Genomic DNA, 20,900 nt, shown 5'->3' on the forward strand with positions numbered 1-20,900 from the left:
AACTGTAACCCCAAAATTGCTGCTGTACAGCAGCAATAAAATCTGTATGCAGAACGTAAAGTCACTGTAATGTTCCCAGTGAGCTGCCAGATCCTTTTGCAGCCCTTCTGCTTCAGAACTGCCACACACTGTGGGGAAGATAGAGTGTGTAAGCCACTTGATCTGGAGCTCATTAAAACTGATAGAACAACTCCTGCTGTCGCTCCTGAATTTTCGGATTGGATTCTTGGAGCATCCTTTATCTAACAACTCACAAAACCAGGCATTCCCACTGAGCCAGAAGATGCTAAGGACTGCACTGAAGCCACAGAGAGTTGCTAGTTCACACTTCTCCCTGTGGTCTTAAATGGGAGGCCTTTTCAGAGTCTGTGCCTCATCACTGCCCATCAGCTGAGCCAACCTGACTTGCTCTTAACTAAATGCATTACAATAATTGGTATGTTGTGCTCCAACTAATATGGAAAAAAATTCTTGTAAGGTTTGAATAATGCTATGCCTTATTGATGTTGAGAATATTTTGGAAAAACATGCAGGTGTAACATGTTGCATTCCTCTGCTGTGCAAGCCAGAAGAGTAATTATTAAATTATTACACTTATTAAATATAGGAAATGCAAAGTCTGTTTAGGAAAAAAAGGAAAATGAAGCTCTAATCTAGCCATTTGCCCAGTAGTCTGTTATCTTCAGTGTTTCAACATTGTAGCTCTCAGAAGTTTTTAAAACATTCATATTTGAGTAAATCAAACTGGTAAAGAGCTGAGTCCTTCTTGGCTCTCAAAAATGGCATTTGTGTCTCATACAGGCCCTTGTCAGAGGCCCAGGCTTGGCAAACTTTAGTCATGAAGTGATGACAAGCTCTAGCCCACATTTCTTGTTATTATTTTCCTCTCTTGAAATTTACCACAACTTTCATAAAATTTCTTTAATGAAAAAAACAATTACTCCCAGCACCTCGCAGAAGCCAATTTAATGAGACTCCTTCTAATACTCCTCTTGGCTCCTTGCAGTAGGGCTTTCCTATCCTGTTTGGGGCCAAACTTGTTCTGTGCAGGTATGGTTGGTATTACATCACACTGCTGTTTTCTCCCTCAGTGGCTTGTGGATCCAGAGGATGAGCTGGGTGATGAAAGTCCATGGGCTTGAGATGAGCCTGGGCTAGCTCATGGCAGAGAAATCCCCTGGGGAGTAGGCAAATATTTGGAAACCACTTCTGATATTTAATATGTTCTGTCCTCCTGTCCTTTCCTGCCACGTGCTCAGCCCCCAGCTGAAGCTCAGCAGGAAGAAGCAATCTTCAGAAAAATGAAGCATCTTAGCAGCAGATTGCCTGTTGCAAACTTAACACCTGCAGTTGCACCTCCCATATGGGTCATTCTAGTTTCTGATATCCAGACCTAATTTTAAGGCTTTCTGCCTAACACTTTCCCTCTGTTTCATAAGAGTTCGTCCTCAGAGCCACTTGGAAATTTGGGGCTGTGCAGAGATCCAACAGACAACTTGTGTGGGACAAAGACAAAGCTTACTGAGTTAAGAGGGGTTCATGCACACTTTTCAGGGAGAGACTGGTTTTAAAAAAAATAAATCCGAAGTCTGCCTGTAGAATATACAGCTGTCCACAAATAACCACACTGGGGTTCCTAAGTGCTGTTCTAGATTTTTGATTTACTGCACAAATATCTTGAAGGCTTTTGTCCTTTGATGCTTCCTTTGTGTTCCAACCTGCAGTAAACTCCCTCACTAAAAAAAAATTGATCAATAAAATTGTTCAATTACATGGATAACTGTTCCCCCCTAATCCTACTTGCCCTTTTGAAATTCAAAAAATTGCCGAAGTGCCATTTTAATTACTGATACTTTAAGCAGGATAACCAATTCAGCTGATGAGAAAATTTAATGTGCTATGAACTCACTTTGCTGATTTTGTGCACCCCTAGACTGAGAAGGGATTGCCTACAAATGTTTCAGGTTCCCATTGCTGCATCGTTGTGCCACAGAAAGTCTGTGTGTTGGCAGTGTTCTGCTCAGTGAGGACACTGCTCTTGCACTGATTTTGTATTTTAGAAGGGCAACTGAGGCACTAGAAGATTAATTGCATGCATAAGACCACAGGAGAAATCTGTGGAGAAGCAAAGATGTGAAACCAAATAGCCAAGTCCTCTCCTTCTAGTGGTCATTCTACTGAATTTCTACTGGACATTCTTTTCATTTCCTACCTCATGCCAGCTTCCATCTGGTTTTGGACACCAGTCCCCCTGGAGATATGTGTAACTTTATCTCTCTCTTTTGTAAAACACTGAAGTTCTTACAGTGGTCATGATTAACTCCCATGACTTTATAAAAATATGCAGTCTTGGACAGTTACAGAGGAAGCCAACAGATTAATATAGCATTATGTTATCAAAACAGTTCCTGCTCCAAAACATCGTGTGTATTTAGGCTGCAGTCACTACCATGACACAAAAACACCCGAGGAAAGAAAGGGAAGTGAGCTGTGACAGGCAGATTGACACCAGTGGTCGTTTCCCCTAGAAACCTCCAGGACAATCAGTAGTGCTCCCACATCTAACACAAGGGATCACCTTATAAGCTTCTTCATGTGACACCTCCCTCGTTTTTCAGAGGACCTCAGGTTTCCTGGGAAAATGAATACCTTGGATGTTCATGTTAAAGAAGAGGTTCTCAAAAGCATTGCACTTTCATCCGAGGCCTTGTTACATGGGGAGGGAAAGCTCTAGTATAACATATGCTAATTGGGAAATTAGGAGATGCTAGAGTACTTAGGAAATAAGAAATACATAATAAATAACTCCCAAGCTGAAGGAATGAGATGCCTGGAAAGTGGAAATCCAAGGTTAGAAGACTTGAGTTAATATTTGGAAAAGAACCTGCTTTTTTGAGATCAGTTCTGTAGCAGGTTGAGCTTTAAGGCTTGGCATATTTGGAGGCAAATTATTATCATCTAACTTTAGTATTGCAGTTCTAAGTTTCAGATTTTAATGACTCAGTAAAAGTCCCTAAGTTTGAATGTTTTTATGTTTGTTTTGTCAAAATTCTCACAGCTGTTGGCTAAGTTCTGCCTATCCCACCCTGTTTAGTTTGAGGGGTTTTTTGGGTTTTGGTTTGGGGCTTTTTGTTGTTTGTTTGTCTTGGTTTTGTTGCCTTGAGGTTGAAATTTGCATCTGGGGTACACTTTAGAGCATATTTCTGGTCTCTCTCACAAAGAAACAGCCGAAGAAAACAGGATTTGGATATTGGGGTCCCTTGAAAGGGTGAGGTGTTTTGGAGCAATCTGAATGGCTTTTCTCTGCAGAGCAAGGTGCAAATACCTGGCTCTCTGCAGCAGCGAGGCATTGGGAGGACTGGGAATGCTGTGAATCTATTCTGTACACAGGCATCAGATTCCTTGTGCTCATGAGACGGCCCTTGGAAGCCTTTGGGGAGGTCACTGACCCTCTCTCTGTTCCAGAAAGGCAGAGAGTTCCCGAGGCACACGCCCAAGGGAGGAAGCAGGTGCGCTTGTGTTGGAGCAGGCTGCTTCTCCTCCAGACCTTGTAACGCCTCCTAAATTATTGATATCCCCCAAAGGGGCAGACAGGGGAAGCGGTCACTTATTCCCAGCACAGCTGAGAGAAGAAAGGGAGTGTGTAATTGCTTGTGTTTCTGCAATGTTTGCCCTTTGCATATTGTGGAATTTGATTTCTCCAGTGGCAAGACCGCAGGGTAGTTACTGCAAACTTTTGGTTGCACAGGGAGAAGCAAGGTGGGTGAGTTTCCTCATTAAAGAAGCAGTGGCTGATGCCCCCACACCTGGGGAGGGCTGTGTCTGACTGTCCCTGCCGGGGACAGAGGTGGAGTGCAGCAGTCCTGTGCAGAGCATGGGCAGCGTGTGGCAGTGGTGTGGCTGCAGCACTCGTGAGCCACCAGCCCCTGGCAGGTCCGAGCAGGAGCTGTGTCCCTTCTCCAAGCACTGCAGGGCAGGGAGGTGTGGGCTGGCAGCTTGGGCAGGTCTGGAGCAGAGGCCCCTGTGAGGCTGGAGACCCACCTGGAGCGCTACTGCACCTCCGTGCTCAAGGACCTGCATCCCAGAAAGGATGGCAGGACCCAAGTCTGCTGCTCTGAGCCCTCGGAGCTAGCAGCTTCACTGAGCACAAGGACCGAAAAGAAAAATATTCAGAATTTCTGCCTCAAATTAACTTGGATTTGCTTTTATTGCTTTACTGTCTGGGATGAACATGTTTCATGGATCCTGAGTTTAAATTAGGGCTGGAGGCAAAAGTCCTGCTTCAGCCGTGGGACCCAGAACAAGGCAAAGAAGAAACATTTACACTGGGAGAAGGGGAGGTGATTTTAATCTGAATGCAGCTTGCACCTAGAAAGCCAACTGTTACCTTGTAGATACAAAGAAAAACTAACACTGAGCTTTAAATAATGTACATTTCCAAGATGCCCAGCTGTTAACCATTAACCCTGTAGCAGGTTGAAGCATAGAGACAGATGTTCCAAAAGCGGTTTTATTTTCTGAAACAAAGAGAATGAAGCTATGCATTAGACAAATTAAGAAGAAATGCAAATATTTACACCCAGTTGAAACAAGATGCTGGAAAAACAGGCGTGATAAAATTGCTGCAATTAAATTTAATTCAATTTGTAATTCTGAAAGCACGCTTCTTCCAAAGGCAGCCTTTGAGTTTTCCTTATGGAGTGTACTGTTGTGATGTATGGATTTTCCTGGCTTCTTATGGCATTTTAATCAACAGCCCAATGATGTGATAATATTCCTAAAGCAGAAAAATAAGTGACGTTTGTTTAGACATAATTAATGAAATATTTATGTTGCATGAGGCTGTGTGATAAAGCCCTGTTCTCTTAGTCCATTTGCTTCTGATTACATTTGTGATTTTTTTATATGACCAGACATTCTGACGCCAACTATTTTACACTGAGCAGATGTCATGTAGTAAAAATGGGTGCCAGATGCTACAAGCCACATAAGGGTAATTTGTTTAAGAGCTGGCTCAGACTTTGTGCATTCAATTACACTGTATAGTGAGCCTTATACAATCATTTGGGTAATATGGCTAACTTCAGATATACATTTTAATGAATGTTGAGTGCATTCAGAACAACGTGCTACATGCAGAGTGCTCAAGGAATTAATTTATTTGTTTGTAGTACCTAGAAAAAAAATAAAATATATAACCAGACATTTTTTGACAGGGATCAAAAATTTAATTAGTGCTGTCAGCTGAATTTCCAAATTGCTCTAGGTGCTGCTGATTAGAACTCAGGGCAGGTGCAAAGTGTCTAAGTTAAAGAACAGTATTCTTTGCTTCACTGACAATTTTGTTCCTGCATTTTAGGATATGAACACCTATCTGTCAGAAACCAAGCTACTGAGTATTCTACTTCATCCTCCGATGAGGAATTTGAATCCAAGCCTTCATTAACACACAAGGTAATCTTGACTTGGAAACAGAAAGGTATTTCCTTAGCTGGGCTGTATTTAGAATTCATCATATGATTCCGATCTAAAACACGCAGCGATTCCTCAAAGTGGGGATTGGAACGCTGGAGGTTACATGTCACGGAGAGAAAATACATTAAGACAGATGAACATCAACATTTCTTTTACCTCTTTGGATCTTTAATTCCCCCAGGTTACAGCAGCGCTGACAGAGGAGGTCTTAATTTGACAAACAGACATGTTTCACTGAAATCACTTTGAAGCTTCATTCTTAAGTGGCCTTAATACGTAGCCCAACAAGCAAACTATTGAAAAAATTAGACCAAACAGATGCAGATTTCCTTTGGGGGAATACAGATTCATTTGAGAAGTGCTGCAGGCAGGTTGCCTGGAAAACACTCTGTTTATCCTAATCAGCACAAGTGTGTGAGCCACAAAATCACACTCAGGCCCTGTACCCTGAAAGAGCTGACTGCAGGAGTGGGAGCCGGGGGCTACAGCACCCTGAACCCTCCATACCCAGCTCTGACGTGAGGAAACACAGCTTTTTTGTCTGAATAGCTCATCAGAACTGTGTTTCTCTCTTTCCTGTGGAGAATATCAGTAAGCGGAGTTAACAGTATGAGGTGGCCTTTTGATTTGTTGCCTTTGGGGGCGGGAGGAAGAGGAAGGAAAGCAAAGTACCGAAAAACACTGAAAAATACGAAAGCTAAGTGGGACTTTGAATGGAAACAGAGGAACCAAAACACAGCAATGTGTAGCAGCACTTGTCACCAGTGGCCCTGTGTCAGGATGCACTGAGATGTCAGGATTCTTCATTCATCTTTCCTGTTACAGGAAAGCCAATCTATAGTATGATAATGTTATGGTGAATTAAATAAGGTTTAAATAAAATAGAGAAAAGAAGGGAGGCATGAGAGCAAACTGGATAAAAGCAACCCCCAGCAGTTGAGGCAGTCACAGGGAGGGCAGGACCAGGCAGGGAGAAGGCAGAGCTCCAGGGGAGCTGCCAGAAATGGGGAGAAGGATCAGCTGTTGCACATGGGCATTAGCAGTGATTCAGTTCTGATGCACATTCCCCACTCAGTGTGTTTCTTTCAGCTGCCTCCTACCCATCCCTTTTCATGCCAGTTCTGGCTGCTATTTTGCCAGTACCACCACTGGTATCTAGCAAAACTTGGTGGGAAAAATTTTAGTGACTTCCTGGCTGGTTAATTTTTTAATTGTCTGGCCTATGGTGCTCATGTATGCTGTCTCCTGAAAAATGGGAACACCACAGCCTTGAAGCACATCAGGATAGCTTAGGTTAAAGGCAAGCTGGAGCAATGGCAGGTGATTCCCTGACCAGCCTTGCAGTATGTGCTGTCCTGCTCTCCTGGCAGCAGCAACAAGTGCCCTGGGGAAAAGCAAAAATCTCTGTAATGCAGCACAGAAATAGCACTGGGCAGGGTTTCACAGGGCTTCAGGTACTGTCCCATGATGTAAATTTTACTACTTTATAGCTATAGCAATGGAAATGGGTTGAGTTTCCTTAAACTGGTGCTTTCCCCAGCCTGTGCGTGGCCATGTGCAGTGGGATGCTATATACAGTCAGCTTTGTCATTTGGACACTTTTTATTGACACACTTCCCACTCACTTATGGTTGCGTTAAGAGCTTGTAGGGGTTTCAAGCCAACATAGCAAATGCATGTAAATGTTCCTGCAGGAATGTTTCCCTTTTGCCCCGGGCACCCTGCAGTAGCTCACCCTGCTTTGGGCAGGGGATCGGGGCAGACCTAACCTCAGCGGCTCCGTGATTCTGGGGGAGGCTGGAGGAAAGCTGCAATAGCATACTTCTGCTTTGATTGCCTTTTTCTTTCTCTCTGTGTCTTTTGTAGGCAAAAAGGGCTCTCAGAAGGAGAAGGAAGCTGGAGAAGGAGACAAAGCAGTTGATTAAACAAGAGGAGCTGAAGAGGCTTCACAAAGCACAGGTGAAAATGTAGCTCGCAGATGTCCCCTTTGTCTCCCAAGAGTGACTCGTGAGGATGGGGGTATCCAAAATGGGCTCTGCATCTCCCCTCAGTCCTCACTGTGGCTCACTGCCTTCTGTGCTGAAATCCCCCCAACCACCAGGAGCAGGAAAGTGCGTGTGGCAGGGCCCTGCATCTCTCTGAGTGACAAATCCATGTCAGTCCCTGGAGATCATCATAATTATCATCATAATTTTGTAATTGTGGATGAAGAACAAGAGGGAACAGTGACTGGCAATAAGAATACACTGAAGAGGGAAAGAGATAGAAAGGGGAAATAACATCAACCCCATAGAATGTAAGAAACTCGGCGATTACCTCTGTGTATTACAGGAGGATACAAAAATACAGTGATGGCTTTTGTTCTCTCCCTGCCATAACAATGAAAGTGAACCATATTTTTCCTTAATGATGGAAAGTCACTTCATTTTATACAGGCCCTGCTCCTCAGAAAATGCTAGGAAAGCTCTGGACTCTACTGACGTGTTATTATTCCCAATTACAGTTTAAGATTTGTAAATGCACTTCTGCACAATTTGATCTCAGACTACTCTTATTTTACTGCTTTGTGGAGACAATCAAGTCCAAACTTTTTGAATGATCTTTCGTATTAGGCTGTTGCTGAGGGCTTGGCTTGGGATGCCCTAACACAGCCTGAAATGGGAACTGCTGAGCATCTGTCTTTGACATTTCAACCTTTTAAGGTGTTTCACGCCTTTTATCCCCACCACACCTCTGAAAATCTTATTTAAAAGGGAATGGACAATGGATGTAGAAATCCTTCCTGAAGTGCCACTGAATTGTCACATCTTAGCTATTAGACCCTTTTCTTTCTGGGTCAAAAGCTTGTGAAATGTGAAAGAAAACCAAAAAAAAACCATGGACAATAAAATAGCTAGCAGAGCTTTCTAGCTGTAAACCTTCCCTATTTATATGAGCTTTATCAATGTAATATCTCAGAATATATGTCTCTGAATATGGAAGTATTGACTTTTTACGCCTTGTGAGACAGAGAAACATTACGATCTCTTTTTTACAATGGGAGAGCTAAAACTCAGAAAAAACTGAGGTTCTTTTGGTACCTGTGATACCCCCATAAAATTGTGATCAACATCTAGTGGCATATTTAAATTGCTTAGGTGCTTGGAACACTCCATGAGTTGGTAAGAGCCACGACTCCTCCAAGACCTTTCCAAGCTGTTTCTCTAAGCACTGAGACCATCTTTTGTCTCCGAATTTTGAAGCTCTGTCTGTAGCTTTTATATCATTACATTTTTGCAGGCAGTCCAGCGCCAACTAGAAGAACTGGAGGAAAGACAAAGAGCTCTGGAGATTTTTGGTGTTGAACTGGAGAGAGAACTAAGAGGAGAAGCAGGTACACAAAGCAGTGTTTGCTTGTTTGGTGGTGGGTTTTTCAACCTGTTTCAAAGCAGAGGGTTTTAATGGTTGTCATGGAAATAGTTTGATGCAAAATCTGACAAGGAACAATAACTGGCAGGACAAAAATAATTCTTTAAGCATTTTCTCCAACTCTTTGTTAGCTGAAGTACCTTTACATTGAAGGCTTTAAATTTTCTGTTGGTTATCACAGATTTGGAATGATTTACAATGCTATTGAACCTGAATTTACTTTTCCCCTCACCTCCCCCTTGTTTTTTTTTAAGTCCCATCCTGAGCTTAATTTCATCTTGTGGAGGGAACCAGTGAGGTTTCCAGGAGCTGTATCTCAGTTACCAAGCCAGCAGCAGCCCATGCCTAGTAACAGAGTCCTTAATGACTTTCCTGGAGTGTGAAATGCCATTAATATGATTAGAGCCAGTGGCCATGCTATAGCAACAGCAGCATGCAGGCACACACAGAGATCCCAGCAGCACAGCTTTTCACCCAGTGGGCAGAAGATGACAGGGATGTCACCCTGGCCCCAGCCAGAGGCAAGGTTTTCCCTCACGTGAGCCGACACTCCCAAGCCCCGAGGGTTGTAGGATCCTGCCACTGGCCCAGCCTTGGCACTGCTCCCCAGCACACACGGGGTGAAGCACAGGGACAGGACACCTGGGGCTCCTGCCAGGCTCAAAATGGGGATGGGCGTGTGAACCATGCACGTAAAGGACTGCAGAGGGGGCGGGGGTTCTGTGCTGAAGGGACTGACAGCCTGAATGCAAATGTGTCTTTACCTCCACTGTAGAAAACTGAGCCTTGTGTTTTCCTGACAGGCAGTTGCACAACACGGAAAACCCAGATATATTTTGGCACCTGATCTTGTTGTTGTCTTAACCAGGCAATCCAGTCCAACGCTACATGCTGGCCTTTTTAATGCCATATTTCATAGCTGCTCTCACCCCTATTCTGACACTGCACTAATCAGTTTGGCAAGAGAGCATTCGCCCAACCTTTTATATTTATTAACTAATTTCCTAGAATTGATCGTGTCAGTCTATTCCAAATTTTATTTAAAAGGCTAGCATCTATTTTTCTTAAATGAAATCATAACCCTTTATCAAACAGCACCCACCTTACTGCCCGTGAGAAAGTCTGCTAAAAATGCTTTGAGGATTTGGAGAGTTAGCTTTTTTCTTCTGATTTGTATAAAGGTGGTTGTTTTTTGGAAACCTCAAAAATAGAGAGGGACAAGAATCTTCTAGCTCTTGGGATAGACACCGAATACCAGGATAAATGGCCTAGAGCCACTTCTTGTTGTTGCTGTTTTGACAATCGCATTTCCTAAAGAAGGCTGTCTGCCAAGAGATCGATGCTTCTCATTCTCTTACCATCCTTGGTAATTGGATTGCCCTCATTAAGGTGAAAGTACTGGTTTTTTCTCCCTGTTGATTGTTTGTGTGTAGGTGGCCAGTTACAAATAGGGCAGATACTGAAACGTAGGATGTTACTGTCTCTCAATAACTCTTCTGGTGCAAAAGCACGAAGCTGTGAGTTTCCCAGACAAAATGTGAGTGCTTTGTTGCTTGTAATAACAAATGTGTAATGATGCAGGAATTGGTGAGTTTAATATTCTGTTCAAGCTTCCTAAAAATAATGAGCATTATTGTTTAATGAATGACCAGTGTTTATTAGGTTAAGTTGTATTTAAGCAGGTCTGCGCTTATGCAATTCAAGTGATTTAATAGGTATTATTAAGGTAATTAGAAAACGATCACAGTTCAGCAATAATATTGAGCTGCAAAGGTTGTGAATAACCAAATTTAGAGGCAGGCCTGCAAACACCAGTCTTCAGTGACATTTACGTAACTCTCCTCTAATAATTCTGTAAGCCTGGGATGAATGGCCCCTTTGTTAGGGGGAGTTATTCATTAGCTCCTCAACTGAATTAGAAGAGAACATGCGTGGGTGCGAAACAACTGCCATGAAGACTGATGAGCAAAATGAGGTTTTGATGATCTTCTAATTGTAGTGACAACAATTCATGCATTAAAAAAAAAACAACAAGGCCCCCAAAAAACACCCCAAAAAACCTGAGAAAAATAGTATCAGTCCTATGAGTAATTTTTCATGCTCGTTATTTCCTTTATTCCACTTCAAAATACCAAATAATAAATCACTGATGTACCGTTGCTTTGTTTTCCACTGACATTTGTGAAGGCTTATGGAGAGCTTCTGCCTACAAGAAAATACAGAAATAAAAATCTCAAAACACGTTTTCCACTGAAATTAGCATAATGGCTCAGTTGACTAAACAAATCACGAACAATGATGGTAAAGAAGAAAACCTACGTTGAGAGAGAACATCAAGAAATGTCTCGGTGCTTCGGAAGGCGAACAAATATCTGCACATGTTGTAGCTAGTTTTTGATTTCATGAAAAACAGATCCAAGGTGTCTTGGAATTTTCAACATAGTCAAAAGAAATCAGTTGTAAACCTGTAGAAGTAAGGAATATGAGGTTTAACTGTACCTATAATGGTGCAAACTGGCCAAGACCCCTTTACTGTGTGGTGACTGTAAGGAAGGACAGTGGAGCATCAATCTGGAGAACAGAAGGTTCAGGTTTTGAGAGGAGTGTTCAGTAAATACTCCTCCACAGCCTGTACAATTCCTTCCAAAGTGATGAAAATAGAAACACCTATGATGTAATTAGAAGAATGTCTGACTTTCAAATGGATCTCAGTCAAACGAGACTTGGATAAACCAGGAGGAAAGGTTTGCTTTAGCAATGCTGTAGGGAAAGGCCAACACAAAACAAACTCACAAACTGTTTTCCCTCTAACCTTTAGAAAGATCTGTCGAACTGCATTATGCAAAATGCTTCTTTGGTTTGGTCTGCCCTTGGAAGGCATCGAGCACTCCATCAGACTTAAATAACAATTAACATTGGTAGTAACAAACATTTGAAAAGCTCAGGGAAAAAATGCCCCTGGGAACACTTAGGGGGCGTTCTGTGGGATGGAGGAGGAGGCAAAACAAGGGCTACTTTTATTTCATCTTGCACTGAGGATTTTGCAAAAATGAATGTTCTTCTGCAAAGTGTGTTATCTTTGCTTACCTCAATCAACCTACAATACACAGTCTTTTATTAGAGATACAGTGATTTTAGCGTGTAAAGAGTAAAAGTTAAGACTATTTTTGCCTAAACAAGGAAACAACAAAAATGGAACAGTAACGTTTTGTGTCTGTGCCACACTTAATGCATAACAGCGATTGCAGTGTTTTTACTGACAGTAAAATAAATCAAAGTTTGATGATAACTTCTTATGGTGGCATACAAAGACCTAAGGCTCTGAATACTGATGCTGCATCCTTGAACTGGATCTGTAAGAAACTGGCATGTTCCAGCAAGGACTGCTCCTGCAGTCACTCTGAGAAGACACTTTTTATCACCGCTTGCTGACCTGGAAGATCCCACAGGAACACATCCATTACTGCCAAGTTTTAATGGAATCAGGCAGAAATTGAAGAGGGATTGCTCTGCCTCCTCCTGCTGTTTTATCCTCCTGTTTCATGGTAATTTCTAGTTGGGGTCAAGTCCTGATGACAAACTGCAGAACTGCACCCACACCAGCATGGGCCCAGGTAACTCCTCCGGTGCTGGCAGGAGGTGACCTGGGTTCCCTGGGATGATGGTGTCTGGTGAAGGCATGCAAATGGGCTGGTGATCCCAAACACCCAGCAATTTCTCTTGGCTCAGGAAGATGGCTAAAGGGCTTCACTGGGTGACATCGTTGCTGCCCCAAGGATATGGGCTTTAAACTGCTGCTTTTGAGTGGAGTCAAATCCTGGCTCTGACCTAAGAGTGAGGAGCAGCTTAAGTTGTAGAGACAAGAGGGTAATACCTGGGGCAAAAAATATAAAGCACATTTCAAAATGACAAGAAAGAAAGGCATCAGAAACACTGCTGAACTGCCCAGGACTCTGTCTGTCTCTCCCCTTGGTAATCTAGTTTAGTGATACTCTTGTAATTGATGTCTCTGGAGCTTGAACCTGAGACATTTTGGGTTAAGTTTCAGTGCTCTCAGTCACATAAAATACAGGTGCAGTCCTCTTAAAGTGCGAGAAATCATATAAGCTTCCATCCATAGAAAACAGCCAGGCTGGTTTGTGGGGATTTTATTGTTGTTTATCTAGCACTGTGGTGTAAGGACTGAGGAGCAAAGAACTGGTTCCCCTGCCTGCTGGCAGTACTCCTTTTGCTGCATCCTAAGTCTGGCCATCCCTGCTTCCATGTGTGGTGGGGAGTGCAAATACCATGTACTGGGGCAGGAGCATGGGCTGGCTGTTGGCTTTATGCTTCTGAAGGTGCCAGTGTGTCACTTAGATTGTTGCCTCAACCTGGAGCAGTGAAAGATACTTGCTTCCTACAAGTGATCACCATTTTGTGGCAGCAGGCAGTGGATGGGCAGAACAGAAGTGGGAGGTGTGTTGGCAGTGCCATCACTGCCACTGTAATTCTGCAACAAAGGGAGGTGGGGTGGCTTTGTTTTGGGAAAAAAATGAATGGAAAATGTGAGGTCATGAGGATGTTACAAAGGACAGCAAGGAAAAGAAATACGTATGTTCTCTGACTTGCCATTTGAAAACACCCAGGGGTTCTTCCTTGCCAAAGAGTTTTGTACAGATGGTATTTTAGGAGAGTAAAGGTCCTCACTTGATGAAAGAGATCCATCATTTTCTTCAGCAAGGCAGAGTTGAGCTGTGAGCTCTTTGGGAGGAAGACTGTCTACCAGTGATGCCCCAGCCCAAAGCGTTATAAACCCACCCAGTAATCATAGATTTGTCATTCAAAGCAGCTGCAGATTTAGAGGCCAGCTGACAAGGGAAGGGAAATTTGAAGAGGATTTGGTTGTGTGTCTGATGTCCACTGGAAGCAGAGGTTAAGTTGATACTTGCCAGCATGTGCATCCTGAAGGCTGATTGTGTTAATGGAGTATCCACTTAGACATAGCTCAGCTCTGAAGCCCAGTTTCAACAGAGAAAACTCTCTTATCAAAGGCAGAGCTAAGAGACAGAAATAGTGCCTATTAAAGTCTATGTGATTATTTGAAAGGAAAATCTTTAAGACAAAAGTGTTTTAAAATCCAGTGCATCTTTAACGGCAATTAGCCACAACAGTCAACAAAAAAGAGACAAAAAAATGTTATACTTGTTGTACCCAGCCATTACTGGTGGAAGTTGCATACAGCAAAACCATCTCCATTTGAATAATGTGGGCTTACAAGGAGGACTACTGAAAGAGAACTTAGTTGGCAAAAGCATTGGAAAGAAAGCTGGTAAAGCACACTGAAGTCTCCTATTTTACACAGATTCAGGCACAAAGGATGAAAATCAGATGCTACATGAATGGTTTGAGCTGGTCATGGAGAAGAATAAATTAATGCGTTATGAGTCTGAGCTCCTGATTATGTAAGTAAGGACAAGCATTAGTATTAAAGATGGGGAGGGGAGAGGAAAAAAGTGTACTCACATCTCACAATGTACCTGAACACCTTGCTGCGTGCTGCAGTTCCAGACAGTTGTGGAATAAAACCCAGAGTAGCTACAACCTGTTTGAACACAGATTTGTAGTTGGGGCCTCCTCGTCCTTCCCTCTCTCAGTGGTTCAAATATTTCAATCCTATATGATACTCTGAACCAATGTGGCACAGAGAGCTCTGCCTTCACATAATATGGGTCTAATGAACACTGGGGCGCTTTCTCTTGGGAAGAAAAATAGTCTGACAAATTCATCTGGTTTTACTGGACATAGGAAAAAAAGATCTAGAAATTCACTACAGCAATGAAACAAGCAGGTACAGCAACACAACAAGCAAATAAACCCCACCTCAGATGCCACTGTTGTGGTTGATGGAAACAATGTTTGCTGTAGCTCCCTCACCTCGCCTCCCTGCAAACACACTGGAGACAGGCCGAGGTGACTCTCGGGTATTTTCTCCACTGTTTGTGGGCAGTGTGGGAAGGCAATGGGAGCCTCAGCAGTCCTTACTCTCACGCCTGGACGTCCCACCTGTGCAGGCTGCTCATTGCCATTTATCATTCCCATATCACCCAGGCCAGCCACGAGCTCCAGCTGCACCCCAGTTTCTCCCCGGCTGTGCTGATGCTGCGGGGGGCCGACCCTTTCTTGCCCCTCTCCTTGTCATCCGGTGTTGTGGTAGCAATGCTTTCTTCTCACACTGGGAGTTAAAAAAGCAACAGTGGGCTGCTTTTAGCACCGCAGGACACAGAATGTTGTTGTCTGGGTGTGTTCACGTGTTAATTCCTCTCCCTCAGGACCTGTGCAGAGGGCCTGGTGAGGCCCCTCACGTGTGGGAGTGCTCAGCCCTATCCAGAGTTACACTGTGGGTGCCACCAACAAAGCACAGATGGTTCAAAGCCTTAAGCACTGCTGGGTATGGGGGAGTTTAATGCCATACATAATGTAAAAGGTGGCAGTGGTACTTCTGGAGCTGCTCCGGAGATGTTGGCACAGGCAAACCTTTTAGCCTTGGTAGCCCATGAGGAGAAAATACTGGATAAGCAGAACACAGAATCTCGTAATTGAAATAACATGTATGTCTTCGCTGAAAAAAGCCTCTTCTTTAACATATTTTTTGCTGCATCCAGAGCCCAAGAGCTAGAATTGGAGGACCACCAAAGTAGGCTGGAACAAAAGCTGAGAGAGAAAATGGCCATTGATGGTAAGTCACAGGGGACAGTGTGCTCCAGCCCGCAGGGACAGACCGTGCCAACCCCTTGTCCAAAAAGGACCAGGGTGGCCAAGGCTCCTGTGCTCCCTCTGAGTGCAGCTCAGCCAGCAAAATGTGAGATCTCCTCTGACTCCTAGTGAAGACAGCTGAGCTGACCTGCCCAGTTCTACACTGAACGGGATCAGAAGCACTGCACGTGTAATTACACTAATTGTGCTCTCCAGGCAGCCATGTCCAGCTGATGATGGGCAGCAATGGGAAGAAACTTCTTCAGACACCTAAACAAAGGAGATTATCTGCTCTTATGTAGCATTGCTGGTTACCACAGTGTTTTGGAACTGCTTTGAGGTATTTGGGATTACAGTTTGGGCTTGTCCTTTCATGTGGCATTTGAAAAGGGAGCATGGGGAGGAGGAATGCAGGGAGAAGAGTGGCTCCATAGCACTGAGTACCCCAAAATATCCTGCTGTGTTCTAGGCATGTGGATTGCAAGTGACAGCAGCTTTCAGTACGTTTTCTGAAAAATACTTTCCATTTTCTTACAGGTACTACATTTCATGTTGGGATTTTTGCCTTATAAACTAAATTTAAACTACAGCTTAGTAGTTTTTATAAATAACTAGTGCTTTTCCTATCCCTTCCAGTCTAACTTTTGTTAAAAGATCTACCCTAGACATTATGAGCCCTAGTGGTCAACTTCAAATGGCCCAAACCCAGGAGAAAATTTCCCTGAACCCAGAACTCTAATTTGAAAAATACTAACTACTATTGACTTCATTATAGTCATTGACTATAATGTTAATTCAAGCTGTGCACTAACAGTTAAAATGCAAACAGTGATCTCGTTTTTAACCTCTTTTTTGTGATCTTTTAGACAGCCTTAAAGATGAGATGGATCTGAATGAGGAGGATGAAATTTTTACTGAGATGATGAAAGTTGTTGAAGAAAGGGACAGACTCGTCTGTACCTTAGAAGAGCAGAGAGTGAAAGAAAGAGCAGAAGACCAGCACTTCGAAAGCTTTATCTTATCTACAGGTTATCATCTGAGCAGGATTTAAACAGCCACATGCAAATAAACATCCTTTCAGCAGTATTCCCTATCACGGGGATACAGTCTTGTGGCAAATGAAGGAATTCATATTTAAAATCAGCTTATTTGGGAAACACATCATTTTGTTATCAAAAGCTTTAAAGTCGTTCTTTTGCTCACACCAGAGACAGCCGTTTCCCTGTCAGCTCAAAGGACCACTGGGATACAGATCTGGACTGAATTTGCCTGTCTGATGGGCACCAGGGTCTGTGAAAGGGAAATCAGAGCTCTATTATTCTCTTGGAATTTTATTTTAATGCTCAGAGTAGAGTTTCTGAGGAACATGATGACATCATTTAGTATTCCTGAGACAGCCTTACTTTCCATCTGTTTGTCTGAGTCTCTGTGTGGCTTTGTTAATATTTTGGCACAGCCAAGCCATGGTCAACTATAGAAACGTCAGAAAACAAGCATCTCATAAAAATAGTGTTAGTCTTTATTTCTGGTGGAGGAAGAGTCATTTGACTAATGACTACATATAAGCACTTACTAAAACTACTGTAAATGCAATGTCAGAAATTAATTTTTCAGGTATTTATAAGTTTTATTGCACTGTGTATTTTTGAACAAGAAGTTAAAGCAATGTTAAATCCCTGCATTTTGTAAAATGGTAAGGGAGTATCAAAGGGATGACTATCCTTTCAGCTGTTACATGCTCGAAGAAGTTTCTGTATATCAGAGATTATTAAAGTCTTTAAAATACGATAAAAGATAATTTTAAAATAGTAATTCACCCAATTGATATTTATAGGGCAGGCTTTACTATGACAGACTTTACAATTCCTTCAGAACATACATCTCAAGTTGTATTGTTGAGTGTGATGAATGGTATAGCATTTAAAGACCTCCCCGAGAATAATCCCTTAAAATGAATGCAAAAAATGTTGAGTTTTTAATATCAACATTTGATAGAAAATACTGTGCTATGTTTAAATTACATTTATCTTGCTGCTTGAGAATATATGCACTTTTTTTGCTTAAAGGGACCATCTCCTATCCTTTTGGTACATGCATTTGTAGATATTGGCAAAACAGTGCAGAAATTCTCCTAATTTAAGTACCTTCTTAAATCTGAGATAATTCTGCAATTTAAGATTGGTAACATTCCCAACTGTATGTGTGATGCACTAGATTTTCAAACTGAAAAAAACTGAAAGACTGTTTCTTTCTGAATATCATTTTACCTCGTGCTCTGAGAAGATTTGATGTTCTCATTATTTCATGAATGGTGCTAATTTGCAGCATCTGCCTATGGTACAGCCAAAGAGAGAAGCATTCCTGTTAAAAAAGCTTTAAACTGAAAAACCTCTTGGTGAGTACAGGTAAAGTAACAGACACACTGGATCCTGTCACAATAATTTATTAATTATCTTCAGGGTTGGGGTTTTTTTGCTGTTTTGCAAGAAATTTGAAATACCCTTTCTAAAGGTAAAAGCAAGTTTTTGCTATTGGCCACAGATAAATAATATACCTCTGTTGGTGCAAGCTTTATACTATTGCTCTGCAGTATTTATTCATATTTATTTATTAGACTGTTTAAAGAGGGTAGGAGTGTCTGGTTACATTTTACAGTTTGGATGTTGTCTCTAATTTTGATTGATAAATGTGTATTTCTAACAGCTGTGTACAGCAAAGCTGTGCATTGTAGAGTAGACAGCTTTATAGGTTTGGTAAATAATTAGCAATAAAATATGAATTAAGATTTTAAACAATGTTCTCAGTGACCATAACTTGAAGGGATACCCTTAAAACACAGCATTCAGGGCTTTAACATATAATTTGTCTTTCATCATACTGGGAAGATAGGGCAGAATCCTTAAATGTGTTCCAAAATAACCACCAGACTTTTTTCCCCCTGTCATTCATAGGTTAAGCATACCTGATCTTCAGATGACATTTTTACTATGATGGATTGCAGTGATTGATTTTTTAAACTAAATCTATTACTTAAGACTGACACAAGTAGGAGAGGCAGAGAAGCAATAAATATTTTAATTTTCTCTGTTGAGATCTGCTGGTATTTCCAGTTCTGTGGAGAAAAATTCTGGGTTTTATCACTGCCTCATGAAGTCCTGTAGAAAAAGACAATCTAGAAAATCTATCATAGTTTTCTGTGAGAGTCATAATGTTTTCAAGATATTTTTTAAAAGTCTGAAAGCAAAATTCTTAAAGCTTTGCACAGGTGGGGAATTCTGCAGAAATCTCCAGTTATATCAAAGACTAGTTTTTTCACCTCATTTTACAATTAAAAAGTCCATTCACATTTGTGTTGCTGTTGCAAATAAGCCCTGAGATTTCAGTTTACAGCATATACCTGTTCAGCTATAAAACCAAATTCCAAAGGGTGCTTTCCCTTTAGCTCCAAAGCTGAAGTATCAGAGTCCACAGAAGCTGAGGGCCATCAGAACTTAATGGACATACAAAATTATCTTGGCTAAAGAAACACTTTTCTGGATGCCCTGTGGTTGTTACACATGCCCCACCCAAAACTGTCTGCTCCTGGGTGGAAAAACCTGTCAGGCTACTGTTACCCTGCCTGATATTAAGTACCTCACAAGATTAGATCCAAAAATAAACTGTGCAAGTGATTTAGAAAATCATAAACTCGTAAGTCATTTAAAGCAGGTCTTTGTGTATTGTGAGAGTACAGAAGGGGGTTAAAAAAAGAGAAGCTATGTGCACTGTTCACAGGTCAATTTCATATGGTTGGCTTGTATTAGAAATGTATTTAAACACTGGTTTGGTTATGAGTTTTCTTGCTGCTCAGTCTTTTTCTGTAACTTGGCTCACTAATTTGTAATAGATTTGTTCATTTTTAAGTTCATGGCACTATCATTTCGGGGTATAATGTGATGTGCTGGACTGTACTGAGTGTGTCTAAATTGGCTGGTTGTGAGAAATTTTCTATTGGAAAGAATAAAATTCTGTCTCACTCTTTGAAGTCCCCGAATCATTTCCATAGAAATTTCTCTCCACTGACACCTACAGCGTAATAACGTGTGATGAGGAAAGATCTACAGGTAAGAAATTAAATCATCTTCTTAGCTCATATACTGGTAAGTAAATCACACACAGATTCCTTTTGTAGTTCAGAAATAACAACACTCTGAAGTTAGGGGGCACCTTTAACAGAAAAGATTACAAACCCCATGAGACCAACTTCCACACATGCTTACCCAGGAATTCACCAGCTGGTTTCCTTAGGCTTGACACACAATTTATAACAGCTCCTTGAAGACTCGAAGGAAAAGTGTTGATCAAAGGGTGATCAAAATCTTAATTGTCAAATAATTGTCAATTTTCAAATGCAACTAACTTTACCTCTGTCAGGTCACTGTGTTTTGTTGCTTTCTACCAGTGGGAGAGTCTTACAGGGCAAGACAATGTGCTGCCCAGAGGAGAGACAAGGATAAGCAAGACTGGGGCCAGCATGACTGTTCCCTGCTCAATGACTCTGAACTGATTGATAGGTCTCTCCTCCTCACAGGACAGATGGACAGCTCCTTCTCTACAGAGGTCAAGGTAATTTTTGGCATCTTTGAACTGAGATTTTCCTTTTACTGTCATGACCTTTCCCTTCCATCTTGTGGAATTTTCTGGCCCAGGAGCAGGGTAGAAATGCCACCACAGGAATTTACTGAAGTTCTTCTAATCATAGTGCATGCACACACCCTCCTTGTCCCCTCTTCAAAAGATCACAGGTCTAAAGAAACTCGGTGCTTAGGGACATGGTTTAGTGGTGGATTTGGCAGTACTGGGTTAATGGTTAGACTTGATCTTAAAGGTCTTTTCGAACTTAAACAGTTCTGTGATTCTATAAAAAGTTTGTGAAAACGATTTTGTAAACCACTGTTTGAATGAAGACCGATCCATCTGCCTCCAAGGTAAAGGGACACCTCACTGACTTTTAGTGTGTTTGACCAGGTTTCTCTGGGCATAGGAAACAAATTTAGAGGTCTTGTGCCTTGAAACTTCCGCTTTGTAGCCCAATGCATTTCAACTAGGATTTTCACATTAGTTTAGAAGTCTTTTTCCAGAAAGATACACTGTTTGCTTTCTTGCTTGAGCAAGTAACAGGATGTGGCATAGCAGATTGGAGATTCTGTTTATCGTTCAAAACTTTGCTTCTGTTAAGATCTAGAGCTGTCCCTGCTGGGTTTTGCCTGGACCGTACACTTTGGCATCGTTTAGCACAATGGGCT

The 20,900-nt window shown here is 42.0% G+C and overlaps 1 protein-coding gene across 7 annotated transcripts in view; it reads left to right on the top strand.

Moving 5' to 3' along the window:
- Window positions 1-19,635, top strand: part of MICAL2 (microtubule associated monooxygenase, calponin and LIM domain containing 2) — a 119,393-nt gene extending 99,758 nt beyond the window's left edge. For 6 of the 7 annotated variants that reach the window (XM_048306544.1, XM_048306543.1, XM_048306548.1 and 3 more), the window contains 6 exons: window positions 5,360-5,454; window positions 7,342-7,434; window positions 8,755-8,848; window positions 14,225-14,324; window positions 15,525-15,598; window positions 16,482-19,635. In XM_048306544.1, the coding sequence (XP_048162501.1) occupies window positions 5,360-5,454; window positions 7,342-7,434; window positions 8,755-8,848; window positions 14,225-14,324; window positions 15,525-15,598; window positions 16,482-16,666 (641 nt within the window). In that variant the 3' untranslated portion in view covers window positions 16,667-19,635. Of the gene's footprint in view, window positions 1-5,359; window positions 5,455-7,341; window positions 7,435-8,754; window positions 8,849-14,224; window positions 14,325-15,524; window positions 15,599-15,831; window positions 15,956-16,481 lie in introns of all 7 variants that reach the window. The other variant, XM_048306547.1, reaches the window with a different exon arrangement.
- Window positions 19,636-20,900: the final 1,265 nt, after the last annotated feature.

This window comes from Corvus hawaiiensis, chromosome 6, assembly GCF_020740725.1.
Source record: "Corvus hawaiiensis isolate bCorHaw1 chromosome 6, bCorHaw1.pri.cur, whole genome shotgun sequence".
Taxonomy (NCBI): Eukaryota; Metazoa; Chordata; class Aves; order Passeriformes; family Corvidae; genus Corvus; species Corvus hawaiiensis.